This window comes from Lagopus muta, chromosome 16 (assembly GCF_023343835.1).
Source record: "Lagopus muta isolate bLagMut1 chromosome 16, bLagMut1 primary, whole genome shotgun sequence".
NCBI lineage: Eukaryota > Metazoa > Chordata > Aves > Galliformes > Phasianidae > Lagopus > Lagopus muta.
In genome coordinates, this window is record NC_064448.1 from 13,937,258 (window position 1) to 13,950,143 (window position 12,886).

Below are 12,886 nucleotides of genomic sequence, written 5' to 3' on the forward strand. Positions count from 1 at the left end.
TGGTGGCACGTGCACAGGGATTGCCTCAAATTACAGCTAACGTGGCAGAAAGTAGGCAGGGCCCGTGGTGCCCAGGGAGCAGGGCACTGTAGGGAGCACAGCCCAAGGATGCATGGAGCTGCCACAGCCACTGAACCTCAGAGGAAATCACAGAATCCCAGCATGTCTGGGTGGGAAGGGCCTCCACACCCCCAAGCCGTGGGCTGGCTGCCCCCCACCAGTTCATGCTGCCCAGGACCCAGCCATGGCTTTGGGAACCTGCACTGCTGTGGGTTTAAAGTGAGGATGAGGTGAGTGCACCGGTACGTTGTGCACGGACTCTGTGCTGCTGCTGAGCACATTCCTCACCAGGTGCTGTTAAAGGAGGTGTGCCGTCCTCTGACAGGAGGCCTCTGTGTATGAATGGTGGGTTAAAGAACAGGGTCTGTGTGTAGGAGAGCTCTTGGCTCTTGAGTGGTAAGCACAGGAGCAGTGTGCAGTGTGCTGTTGTGGTGCGTGGTCTTCCTGCTGTGAGTATGTGAGGCGGTGAGATGGAGGCAGAGTTGGGAGAGCTAAAGAAAAATCTTGCCAAGTAACACATAGAGGTACCACCGTGTCATAGAGTCTCAACACAGCTGGGATGGAAGAGACCCCCCCCAGCCATGCAGGGTGCTGGCTGCTCCCCAGCTCAGGCTGCCCAGTGCCCAGCCATGGCCTCGGGCACCTGCAGGGATGGAGCACCTGCAGGGATGGGGCGCCCACAGCTCTGGGCAGCAGTGCTGGGGCTGCACCACCTCTGGGTAAAGAGCTTTCATTAGCACCTGACCTAAACCTCTGCTTTTTTTCGTTTAGATTCCTTCTCCATTGTGCTGTCACTATCTGCTTCTGTGAAAAGTCAGCCTCCCTCCTCTTATATGCATGTTCTTTTAGGGCTTTCCCTGCTTCTGGAGGAGGTTGTAAAGCACTGGAAGAAGATTTGGCTTTGCTTGCAGTGATTTGCAAAGGGAGAGAGAACAGAGGTATATCCTCCTCCTGCGTCATGGTCCATCTTCAGTGATGCGTGCTTTCCTGCTGCCAGCTCAGATAGGTGGTTTAGAGGTGGACCAGCTGGTGTCCATGGAGAGGGAGGCACCTGTGCTGGAGCTGGGCAAGGAGCTCTGCAGGGTAAGAGCAGGGCAAGTAGGGAATGGGACAGAGAGGGCAGCAAGGAGACATTTCTTTGTTGACCTTTTTCACCTGTTGAGAACCTGGAGCCAGGCAGGATGGCAGCAGGATTAAAGTAAAATGAGTATGTTTTCCCACATCTTACCTGTTGGTAGCACCAAATGCTGCTGGGCACTTGGAACCCATGGTTACAAAGGGCTGTGGGGCTGCAGAGGGCTGGCAGGACTGTGCCAGATGAGCTGCAGGAGTGCTCTGAAGCCACGCAGGAGCACACATAACACCTGCACTGTTTTCCCAGGCTTTTCCTCTTGACTTTTGGTGGAGAGAAGCCAGGATAAGCTGAACTTCATCAAAGGAAACAGGAACAGCCTGGCCCTAGTTCTCCCCGTCGCACCAAACCGACTGCACATGGCAGCAAGCGCAGTGCAGGTGGGCAGCAGGAGCGTGCTGCAGCCTCATGGCACACCCATGCATCGCTGTGGGTGCAGCAGGGTGTTTGGGCTGGCAGCCCTTATCCAGCCCCTCTGGAGATGCCTGGTTTTGGCGTTCTCATGTTCTGCTGCTGCCTGTGTGAGCTGTGTGCTGCTTGTTGGCTGTGGCCCTCTCACTGCACAGCAGCTTCGGACTGTTCCTGTGGCAGATGTGTACTGCTGGCTGCTCCCACAGCTCTGCTGTGACTCCCCTGGCAGGCTTGGTGACAGCTGCCTGCAGGGTGTCCTGTGGCCAGCACTGGCCTTGGGGCACACGGCCCACAGAACTGCCTTGGGCTCTGATGGGTGTCTGGAGCTGGAGTGGCTGCTGGCAGCCTGAGGCAATGCAGCAGAAAAGGGGTTCCTGCCTCTGTGCTCTCCTTCTCTTGGGCCCTGCAGCCTGTGGCCACGTGCGGGTGTCACACAGCTCGGGCACGGAGTGCTGGCTTTCTGTGAAGAGGTGATGCATGAGCGGCCCCCCATGCCTGGCCATCACAGCTCGGTGTGGGACTGATCTTGGCTTGGGAGCAGCTCACCCTGCTGCCATGCTGGGATGCTATTGACTGGCTCTATATGGTATCTGTGCTTGGCTGCTGTTCAGTGCAGGATCAAAAGGAGATCCATTCTCATGGGGTCTGCGCACTTTGTAACTAATCCAGTACATTGTTCCAGCTGATCCCCAGCTTGGGCAGCCTGCAAGATCTTCTAAGAAGTGCAAAGGCTGTGGCTGAGGCTGACCCCGTTGTTCAGCCCAGGCTGAGGCAGCACCTGTAGTGCAGTGTTTCTCCCTGCAGGAGGAGAGTTTCTCTTGGCTGCCCAGGGGCACAGTGCCATGTGGGTATTGGTGCTCTGCTGCTCATTAGCGGGGCAGCCTGGCAGGGCCACTCTGTGCCACCACAGTGCTTTTGCTGATCCAAATTAGCAGTGAGTGTGCAGAGTGCTCTGTGCTTGGACCACGGTGAATGGGTGACCACTGTGAATCCAGCCTCAGCCAATGGGATGCAAATATTTACAAACCCCAGCAACTCTGGAATACCCAAGAAGCTGGATGGGGCTGGGTGTTCCAGGGTGCTGGAGGCTGCTTCAGGACAGGCCCTGCCCTCAAGGGAAGCAGCTGTCCTGGCCTTGGGCAGGAGGATGTGGGGTGCTGGGAGGGCCCCACAGCGCACCGCAGCCCCATGGTTCCCAGGCTCCTTTCCAGCTATAGGAGCTGGGCTCTGCCCCTGGGACGTAATTGCTGTAAGATAGGGAAGAGATGTCTTTGTGGGAAAAATGGGGCAGTTCTGTGTTTTGGGACAAAAAGCTCTTACTGCTAGATGCATTCTAGTTTTCACGAGCCCTGCTGCTCCTGTAGAGCGGGAGTCGCTGGTTGTCCCCTGCAGAGGCCCTGGGCTGACCATGCCTTCCAGGAAGGGCCATGGTGATGGCACAGGGAGCACCATGCTCCTAGGAGGGCATTTGGTCTGGTGCTGTGCCTGGGGATGCAGGAGAGATGTCAGGCTGAGGTCTGTGTCCTGTCCTGCTGTGCCACCATCCAGCAGGGCCGGGACTCCTGCCCGTGGAGCTCTGTGTGGGGTGGCAGCAGGTCTGCCACACATCAAGGGGCACAGCTCATGTAGCGCTCTGGCACGGGAAGCTTTGCTGGGCGTACAGCGGTATCCCCTCTGCAAACACGTGCTGCTTCTGTCTGTGGGGTTTGCTTCACGTGCTGCCGTTCTGTTCTCTCTGCAGCCACCCAGCTTAAAAGTGCTGAGCCGCTCCCCAATGTCGGATGCCTCGGACACCTGGGAGTGCAAGGCGCAGGGCCCCTTGGCCGGCAGCGAGGAGCAGCAGACCCACAGGGCGACGGCCACAGAGGCAGGTGGGCAGTGCCTGTGCCCTGAGGAGCAGCCTGACGGGGCTCCGCTGCGGCGGCCAAGCGCCCAGAACGGGATGCAGGACACTGGGGCTGTGGGCACGGGGGTGAAGAAGAAACGGAAGAAAAAGGATTTGGGAGAGCAGGAAGGAGGAGAAAAAGCAACTGTGGAGGTGAAACCAAAGAGGAGAAGAGAGCCTAAAGAACCAAAAGAGCCTAAAAAGGCCAAGGAGCCCAAGAAGCAGAAGGAGCCCAAGCAGAGGGAGGTGACCAAGAAGCCCCGGAAACCTCGGGAACCCAAAGCTCCCAAGGAGCCTAAGGACAGGAAGAGCGGCTCTGAGCCTGGCCCCAGAACAAGGCCCAAGAAGAGCAGGTGGGTGCTGCTGTGACCTGGGCTCGGTGACTGGCAAGGGCTGTGGGCTCCGGGGGCCGATGTGGGGTGCACCCTGGGGCAGGGACTGCCCTCCTACAGAGGCCGTGGGCTCTTAGCAGAGCTGTGGCTGAGGGCTCCCTTGTACTGCACAGCCGAACACCACTGCCTCTGGTAATTCCTCATCCTATTAATTAACATCACTGGACAGAAGAGGAGCTCTGATTTCTTTTTAATTGGGAATGTGTGCAGAAAGCAGAGCTGGTGTCAACTGGCATCATTTGATTTACTGTTAAGGACTTTCTGTGTTTGTGGAGAGTCCTGTACAAGGCAGGCTTATTGATTGGAGCTGGGCCCTTCTCTAGTGCTGTAAATAACCCATAGGATGAATGTATTTGTGCCAGAAACGAGATTAGTATGGGATCCGGCTCGGATTTTTTCATCAAAACCTTTCTTTGTTGGAAGACACCAGTTTGGTAGAGCTGCTTGAAGGAACTTTCCTGGAAACAGTCACCAAGAATGGGCTTCCCAGGGTCCACTGCATCCACCCACCTGCCTCCCTCCTGCCACGGCTGTCTGTGTGCAGGATGGGATGGAGCCCCAGATCTTCCCCTCCCCAGGGGCTCTAGCTCCTTTGTAGCTTTCTTGTGGGTGGAGGAGAGGTTGTGCCAGGGCGGCCATGCCCAGGGCTTAGGTGGATTGTATGGAGCAGCACAGCTCCCACAGCAGGCTGGTGGGGAGCTCAGCAGGTGAGAGCTGGCCTCTGCCCCTGGTGGAGCACCCACAGCTGAGCTGCTTAGTGCTGCCTCTTCTGTTCACCCTCAAACCCAGTGCTCTGCGCACAAAGGATGCCTGGCCCCATGTAATGGACTGATGAGATGTGGGTGACAGGTCGAGCAGGGAGCTAGGGAGTAGAGCTGGAGCAGTGGGAAGGAAGAGAAGGATGAGGCACGTGCGGAGGCAGCACTCAGTGCCCAGAAGGATTATGCTTTTCTTAGGAAGGACAAACTGCAGTCTCAGTCTCAGAGCACCTGCAGGGTCAGCGCCTGCCCTTAACTCTCCCTGTTTCCAAAAAGCAGGATTTCTGTTTGCTCTGTGTGGCCCATGGGCCAGCCAGGCGGTGTGGTCACCGTGTCCTGCAGGATGTGTGAGCATGCTGCTCTCCTGGAGCCTCCAGCCTGGCGCCAAGCCCAGCCTGGCCTCGTGCCCGGCACACAGGCCTGCTGTGGCCTTTCCTGGCAGGAGGCTGAACTGGAGGCCTTGAAGGCAGCTTGTTTCAACCTTTGCCAGAGATGAAGGATGCCGCTGGCAGCCTTTTCTAGTGCCGCCTCCGCTGCGCCTGCAAGAAACTGCCGTGTGGGTGGTTCACACACATCCACCCGTGGTGGAACCTTGGGGTCCAGGCCAGTGGAGGGAGGCTTGGGAAAGAGCAGACCTTGGAGGCTGGGGTCCAGCTGTCGTCCAGGAGCCTGCTGCCACCTGGAAGGTCCTTTGGTTGCCAGCAATGCCTTCACACAGTGCTAAAGGCAGCCTGCGACAGCGTGACCTGCCTGCCGTGGCTCCGGCCTGGTTGGCCAGGCAGGGGGATGTGGTGGGGTCACCCCAGCTGCAGTCTGGGGGCTGCTGCAGAAAGCAAGGCAGGGCCTGTTATGAGACTCTCTCATGGTTGCCTTGGCCTGTGGCTCAGCAGACAGCAAACAAACCCACCTGAAGCAGGAACGGGTGCTGGGAGCAGACACCCTGAGGTGGAATGGGAAGCCCGCTCCCAGCCGTGGAGAAGGGGATGTGGGACACCAGTGGGAGAGCCCCAAGCCAAGCATGCGACTGGTGGGGCGGGCGCTCCGTGCAGAGGGATTGATTGCTGGGAGTCCTCTAAGTGGCAGATAATGGTGGCATAATTTCTTCTAAATTATTTCTAATCACAGCCAACTACTGGCTCATGAATGAAGCAGTTGTTAATTGTGACTTGCAAATCAATATCTCAGGAGTTATTGCTCGGGTGGAAGCAATGCTCTCTGTGCATTTTCAGGGCCTCTAATTGAACTGCTGCTACAGTCAGGTCAAATTTGGCCTGAACAGCAGATTTTTAACTGTGTGGCTTTTGCTGGCCCCAGACAAGCATGATTGTCTCATGAAAATGGGGACGAAACCTCAACGGGGCTTTGAAACCCACTGTTCTCTGCAGCTGTGCAAGTCTTAAATGTGGAGGGGCTGCTGGTGAGAGAAGTAGATAGCTCTGCTCCCGGGCTTCTTGCTCAGCCCAGGGACAGGCAGCAACTCCTGAAAATCTTTCTCCTAGCAGTGTTTGTTGCAGTGGGTAAGGATGGCTGTGCCCCCCATTTGGGTGGGGAGATGCTTGCCTGGCACCTCCTGGCTCCTTGCCCCATCTCTGTCACAGCATTCAGCCTGTCTCCCTGGTCCCAGGAGCTGTGCAGACTGGCAGTGAGCTGAACCCCATCTCCAGTAGCCCCTGTGGTGCCGCTCCCCAAGTCCTGTGCAGTTGGACCCTTTTGTCCTGGTGTGCTAGAATCAGCTGGAAATACCTGATGATGATCAAAGAGAAGACAAACTGCCACCACTGCTGGCTGTGCTGTGCTGATATGTCCAGTGCTGGGGGAGGCCCTGGGAGCCCTGTGCTGCCCTTGGTAGAGGAGGGAGGAGCATTTTGGAGCAGAACCCAGTGCAAATGCCTTCTGGCTCCTCCCAGGACCTCAGAGCAGTATCTGACCATCAGTCTGTCCTGGCAGCAAGGAGCAAGGTCTATCTGTTGGTCTGTCCTGGCAGCAAGGAGCAGGGGCCCACCCCTGTAGAGAAGAAGAAGAAAGGGAAGAGGAAAAATGAGATCCCAGTGGACAGCTTGGATTTGGATCAGGATCTTCTGAGCCCATCAGTACAGAGCCCTGAGGAGTCTGCGGAGTCGGCTGACAGCCAGGTATGGCCCCAAACCCTTGGCTGGGGAAATCCTGGCTGCATCTTAGTAGGAAAAGAGCTGGGCATTACCCTGTGCCTTCTGGCAGTGCCCCTCCCCAGGATGGCATGAGAAGGCTGCGGAGCATCCCTGCAGGGCTCTGCTGAGTGTGGCCTAGGGGCCAGCAGTACTGTGCAGGCTAGGCACCCTGCTCCAAGGCACAGTTGGGGCCTTGCACAGCACTGATAGCAGCTGCTCTACCTGTGGCAGCAGCGCAGGGGCTTACGTCTCATGGTGCCCTCTTCTTTCCCACCACCTCCACCCCACCTGTGCAGAGGATGGATGGTCTGGAGATCAGGCAGCCCTGGGGCTCTCTTTCCTCAGGCTTCCATCCCCATGCCAGGCAAGGGAGGTACTCGGGCTGCTTGTTTCCCCATGATTACCTCTTTCATCCCATACACAGAAACGACGCTCTGGCCGGCAGGTGAAGAGGAGGAAGTACAATGAGGACCTGGATTTCAAGGTGGTGGATGATGATGGCGAGACGATAGCTGTGCTGGGAGCCGGGCGAACCTCTGCACTCTCTGCCTCCACTCTGGCATGGCAGGCTGAGGTAGGGCTGGAGGTGGGACTGTGGTGGTGGGGCTTCCTGCATGTCAGGGTGTCCCAAGAGTGTCGCTGTGGGATTCGAGGAAGTGTAGGATCCTTCTGCAAGAATGGGGCAGCAGTGTGCATGTAGGAGTGTGCCAGCAGGAGGTCTGAGTGCACTGGGGGTTAGGTGAGGTCCAAACTGCCTCCTCCTGCTGGGAGAGTAAGGCCTGTGGGACATGTTCTTTAGCTGGAGTTGTACCTGAATGCATGACCAACCCTCTGCCTCAGCCCACCTTTGGCTCTTGTTTCTGTAGCTCTTGCCCTTGAGGTTAACCCAAGTGTTAAGTATTTTGGCTGACAGCCAAAGGCTTTGAGGGTGCCAGATCATTGTTTTCTGTGCACATTGCCACTCTTCATCAGTCCTTCTGATTGTAGAGATGCTCAGCTTGACACCTGCCACAAACCTGCTCTGCTGGGCAATGTGGCAGGGACATGGACAGCATGGCAGGGACCAACTGGAGTCACCATGGTGTGAAGCTCATTGTGCTTCCTTCTCTGCACACTGATCTTGTTCTTCCTTCCTGCTGGCCTGTGTACCAGATGCCTGCAGCTCACTGCCTTTCTGTGGTCACCAACAAAGCTGCCAGATATTAATAACAGTCACTAATTGTTGTCCTGGTGTTCTTGTCCCTCCCTAGTCCCTTTTATCAAGGCTTTGGTGTGGCTATTAGCCAGACCTGCTGCTGAGCCAGTAAGACCTGGTCTGATGCCCCAGCCCTGTCTGGAGGGCTGCCCTCAGGACGTGTTACCCTTTCCTTCAGCAGCTGCTTGGGGCCCCAACAGGCTTCCACCAGTGAACTCTTCAAGTGAGATTTTCAAAACAGCAATTGGGAATGGATTGCCTGTGTCAGGTGTCCATGCTGCAAGCCTACTTCTCATTGTATTTAGTCTTGGACACCCACCTCAGTGTGCCCAGCTCCAGATGAGCTGTGAGGGCAGGCATCGCAACCAGGCTGAGCTGAGGACCTGCTCTGGGCTCTTTCCCTCAGGCTCTGCCAGTGCTGACTATGGCTGCTCCTGGCACCAGGATTGACCCAGAAGGACAAGAAGGGAGCCCTGAGGTCCCAGAGCTGTCCTCTCCATGGCCTGAGCTTGCAGTTTTCCTCCCTGGATCCTGTGCCACAGAGCGTTACTGGGAGGGCCTCAGACTCCCTGCTTGTTTTGTGCCTGCCATCTCGGGGCTGGGAGCAGGATGGTGTTAGGAACACCTCCAGCACAACTTTGTGGAGTGGGTGCCCGTGGTGACCATCAGAAGGTCTCTGCAGCCTCAGGGAGAATTTCCTCACAGTAGGCCTACAGTCCTTCCTGGTTCTGTCCCCTTGCATGTGCTGTGGCCATGGGCAGGTGGCAGTGATGGAGTACCTTGCTTCTGTGAGTCTTGGCAGAGAAGCTCCCAAGCTTCCTCTTTTCTGGGCTGGTGAGCTTGCAGAGGAAGAGCAACTGCTCTGTGGTAGGGTGATGCCAGACAACAAGCTGAGAAAACAACTCTCTGCTCTCTTTCCACTGTCACCAGGAGCCTCCTGAGGATGATGCCAATATCATTGAGAAGATCCTTGCCTCAAGGATGGTGCAGAAGGAGGTGAGTGGCATAGATGCCAGTAGGGCCGGAGGTCTTTGGGCATAGAGGGGAGGAGACCTGGCTGTCTTTGTGCGTCAGGCACAGGTTATGCAGCAGGAGTCCTTGTCTCTGTGCTGTTCCTGCACCTGTGCCTTGCAAGGGGGTGGTGGGTTGTGCTCGGACCATCACCTCTCTGGGCTGGGAACAAGCACAGTGCTTCTCCTGTCCTGGGGCACCAGGAAGCCTGTGGAGAGGAGTCAGACCTGGACTGGTCACCAGGTGTTTGTGACTCTCATCTTCAAGGCTGGTATAGCACCATGCTCCTCAGGGCCACTGAGCCTCAGAGGGGGCACTATGCTATGCCTGGCCATCATTGCTAACTGTGAGACACAGCCTGCCTGGGGTCCGCAGCTGAGAATGCCCCTCCCGCCCCCCATGTTCTGCACAGGCTCTGGATGCCACTAATTTTCCTTCCCTTGGTTTCAGACTCATCCTGGAGGCCTGACATTCGAGATGGAGGAGTTCTACGTCAAGTACAGGAACTTGTACGTGCAGCGTTGTGGTGCTCTGTGCTGCAGTGGTGTACATTCCATGTGCAGCATTGTGCACTGTGTGCTCTCACCTCTGTCTCAGCCCCAGCTGCAGCTCTGGCCTTGCTGCTGCTGTTGCTCTCCTGAGCTGCCCAGGCTGTGGGGAACAGGGCAGCCACCGCAGCTGCAGTGCTCAGTCTTGTCCATGGCTTTCTCTGGCCTGAGGCCCCATGTGGCGAAGCATGAGCTGGGTGTTCCATGGGTCTCTGGGAGCTCCTTGTTTGTCTTTGTGGTGGATAGGATCATTTCCCCAGGGCCTCTTTGGTCACCTTTTGTTGATTTTTTTTCCCTCTGCAGCTCCTACCTGCACTGTAAGTGGGCAACTCTGGAGGAGCTGGAGAAGGACCCCCGGATATCCCAGAAGATAAAGCGCTTCCGAAACAAGCAGGCTCAGATGAAGCATATTTTTACAGAGGTGAGAGCTGAGTGCAGCAGGCAGCCATTCCCTTCCCTGGCACAGCTGGGCCAGAGCTGTGGCTGAGCAAGCCATGACAGTGCCCTGAACACCCCTGGTGTCAGCAGAGGAAGTATGGGCAGGGTGACAGATAGCCCTTGCTGGTCACTGCCAACCCTGGCAGCATTGCTCAATGGGAAGGAAGGCAGCACACAGTGCTGATGGTGCTTTCATCGTATGGGAATGTGCCTGCTTGTGATGGGGTAGAGGGGAGAGAGACCTATAAATACCTGGGTGTAGGGCCACTGCTGTCTGCTTTGCTATATAAGCAGATTAATCTTGTTTAGTATGGAGGTTTTCTATCATTTATCTTTCTGTTCCAAAGATAGTTGTTGGATCTCCTCAGACTGCCCCTTATAATGTGAACTAGGTTGGTGGTCTATGAACATTTCTCCGTGGAAGTAATTGCAAACTCGGGGGAGTGTGTGTTTAATTTCTCAATCCTGAGTCTGTTTGGGACTTTCCCAGGATGCAAAGAAAAGGCATATGTTGAATGCACTGTTCCACTGACAGTTTAACAAAGAGCAACTGCTCTTTCCTGTGACTAAGCTTAGCTTGGGGAGCTGTGAACACAGAAGCCTATTTTTTCTTATTCCCAAGCCCTAGACGCCTCTACCCAAGGACAACTGCTACTCTAAAGCCCACTCCTCCCCAGGCGTTCCCTTCCCTCCTGAGCAGTTGCCGCTGGTGTATGCTGAGTAGAAAGTGGGGAAGAAGAGAGAGGCGGAGGGAACAAGGTGTCATTCGTTGCAGAGGAACTGGGCTCCATGAGGGAACAGCTGCAGGGACCCAGGTGGTGCCGTGTGCAGTTCTGGTCTGTGGCAGCCACAGCTCTGGATGCTGTATATAAGCTGGAGCACACAGCTCGAGTCTTTGTGCCTCAGGGCCAGATGCGCTGGAGCGGACAGTTCTGCCTCCCAGCAAGGGCAGCACAGGGCCAGCAGCCGCTCCAAAGCGAGGGCTTTGCCTTCTGCAGGGCTTCTGCATCCTCCCTGCCCAGAGACAGATGTCACGTACCTGTGTCCATGGGCACTTGGTGTGCTGCACACAGCAAGCAGCATGCTGGGGGCAGATGTCCCGCAGTTGTTTTCTCATGCCCACCATCTGTTTAACCCTCGAATCACCTTGAACTTACCTCTCCTTTTGCTGTCACAGCCTGATGAGGATTTGTTTAACCCAGACTATGTGGAGGTAGATCGAATTCTGGAGGTGGCTCACACGAAGGACCCTGACACCGGAGAGGTAAGTGACTGCATCACTCACCTACCCCAGAGGGGAAGGGAGGTTCAGCAGGACAGCTGGATCCAGCACACGCATCACGTCATCTCTCATCAGCTTGCCTTTCCAGCTTTGCACAGCTCAGACCCTACTTCTGGGGGCCCCCTGGCACTGGGGTAATACAAGGGCCATTGAGCATTGCAGTGATTCAGTCTCAGTTGCAGCCTGTGCCCATGCCGTGGGGCTGAGTAGCCGTGAGCCCTACTCTGGTCTACAAGCCTCTCTATGTGCTGCAGGAGGTGACTCACTACCTGGTGAAGTGGTGCTCGCTGCCCTATGAGGAGAGCACCTGGGAGCTGGAGGAGGATGTTGACCCAGGGAAGATAAAAGAGTTTGAAGCCCTCCAAATCCCTCCAGAAATCAAGCACATGGTAACGTACCCAGAGGTAACGTACCCAGCTGGCAACTGCTGCCCTGGGCAGGAAGGGACTGTCTGTGTTTTGTCAAGGTCTAACAGTGGTCACCTTCTTGTCCCTGCTACTTCAGTGCAAGCCCCATATCCTCCCCTCTGGAGGTGTTAGCAGGTGGGATTTGCGGGTGGGATCCAGAGGCCAAGACCTCTCTGTGAATCTGCTGAATGTTTTGAGGCATTGTCCTGGTGCCCAGTCCTAAAATCAGGGCCTGGCCACACTGGACATTTGCCTTTTCCTCTCCATGAGTCTTGCTCCTGCTCTCTCCTGCTAGGAGCGCCCAGCATCTGAGTCCTGGCAGAAACTGGAGAAGTCCCGAGAGTATAAGAATAGCAACCAGCTGCGGGAATATCAGCTGGAGGGAATGAACTGGCTGCTCTTTAACTGGTATAACAGGTGAGGAGGGGCTGGAGCTCTGGGCTCCCGTGAGGGGCGCTGGCACATGCCTTTGCAGGAGTCGAGCTGACAAGCAGGGGCCTGACTGCAGCTGCTGAGAGCTGCCAGTGCTGGAGCTGATGGGCAGTGGCCTCAGCAGCTGTGTTTGTGTTAGCCTTGCAATTGAGTCTTTAGGAATGTTTCTCTGTGGTGATAGTATGGGTCTGAAATACAGCTGATGTTTGGTATTGGTCAGACTTCTGATGACTCATTTTTGTGGGAGAAATGCAGAAGCATGCATGTTCTCAGCATCAGCAGGTTTTGTTCACAAGCTAGAGTGCACCCAAAAGACAGCTTCTTTCACACTAACTTCGAGTCCATCATCTGGAAGAGGTTGGATGGTCTGGCTTACCCAGACCACTTTGGGCCACTGACCTGATGTCTCCCACACCACGGAGTCAGGTGTGCATGGAGGTGACATGCTTGACAGCACATTGAAGGGCTAGTGACAGAGTGGTTCTTGCCCCTGAGGGCCACATTAACCTGTCCTTGCCCATATCTGCAGGAAGAACTGCATCCTGGCTGATGAGATGGGGCTGGGGAAGACAATCCAGTCAATCACCTTCCTCTCAGAAATCTTCCTGATGGGCATCCATGGCCCCTTCCTCATCATCGCTCCCCTCTCCACCATCACTAACTGGGAGAGGGAGTTTCGCACCTGGACAGAGATGAATGCCATCGTGTACCACGGCAGCCAGATCAGCCGGCAGATGATCCAACAGTATGAGATGGTGTACAGGGACACACAGGTGACTGATGCATGC

General features: G+C 55.9%; 1 protein-coding gene across 11 annotated transcripts in view; it reads left to right on the top strand.

Annotated features, from left to right (window-relative positions):
- CHD6 (chromodomain helicase DNA binding protein 6) overlaps positions 1 to 12,886 on the top strand; it is a 74,685-nt gene that overhangs the window by 27,606 nt on the left and 34,193 nt on the right. For 8 of the 11 annotated variants that reach the window (XM_048963081.1, XM_048963080.1, XM_048963071.1 and 5 more), the window contains 10 exons: positions 3,345 to 3,841; positions 6,623 to 6,770; positions 7,210 to 7,359; positions 8,911 to 8,976; positions 9,442 to 9,500; positions 9,843 to 9,960; positions 11,155 to 11,241; positions 11,514 to 11,663; positions 11,962 to 12,083; positions 12,628 to 12,871. In XM_048963081.1, coding sequence (XP_048819038.1) covers positions 3,378 to 3,841; positions 6,623 to 6,770; positions 7,210 to 7,359; positions 8,911 to 8,976; positions 9,442 to 9,500; positions 9,843 to 9,960; positions 11,155 to 11,241; positions 11,514 to 11,663; positions 11,962 to 12,083; positions 12,628 to 12,871 — 1,608 coding nt within the window. In that variant the 5' untranslated portion in view covers positions 3,345 to 3,377. The remainder of the gene's footprint in view (positions 1 to 3,344; positions 3,842 to 6,622; positions 6,771 to 7,209; positions 7,360 to 8,910; positions 8,977 to 9,441; positions 9,501 to 9,842; positions 9,961 to 11,154; positions 11,242 to 11,513; positions 11,664 to 11,961; positions 12,084 to 12,627; positions 12,872 to 12,886) is intronic. The other 3 variants (XM_048963074.1, XM_048963075.1, XM_048963082.1) reach the window with 1 other exon arrangement.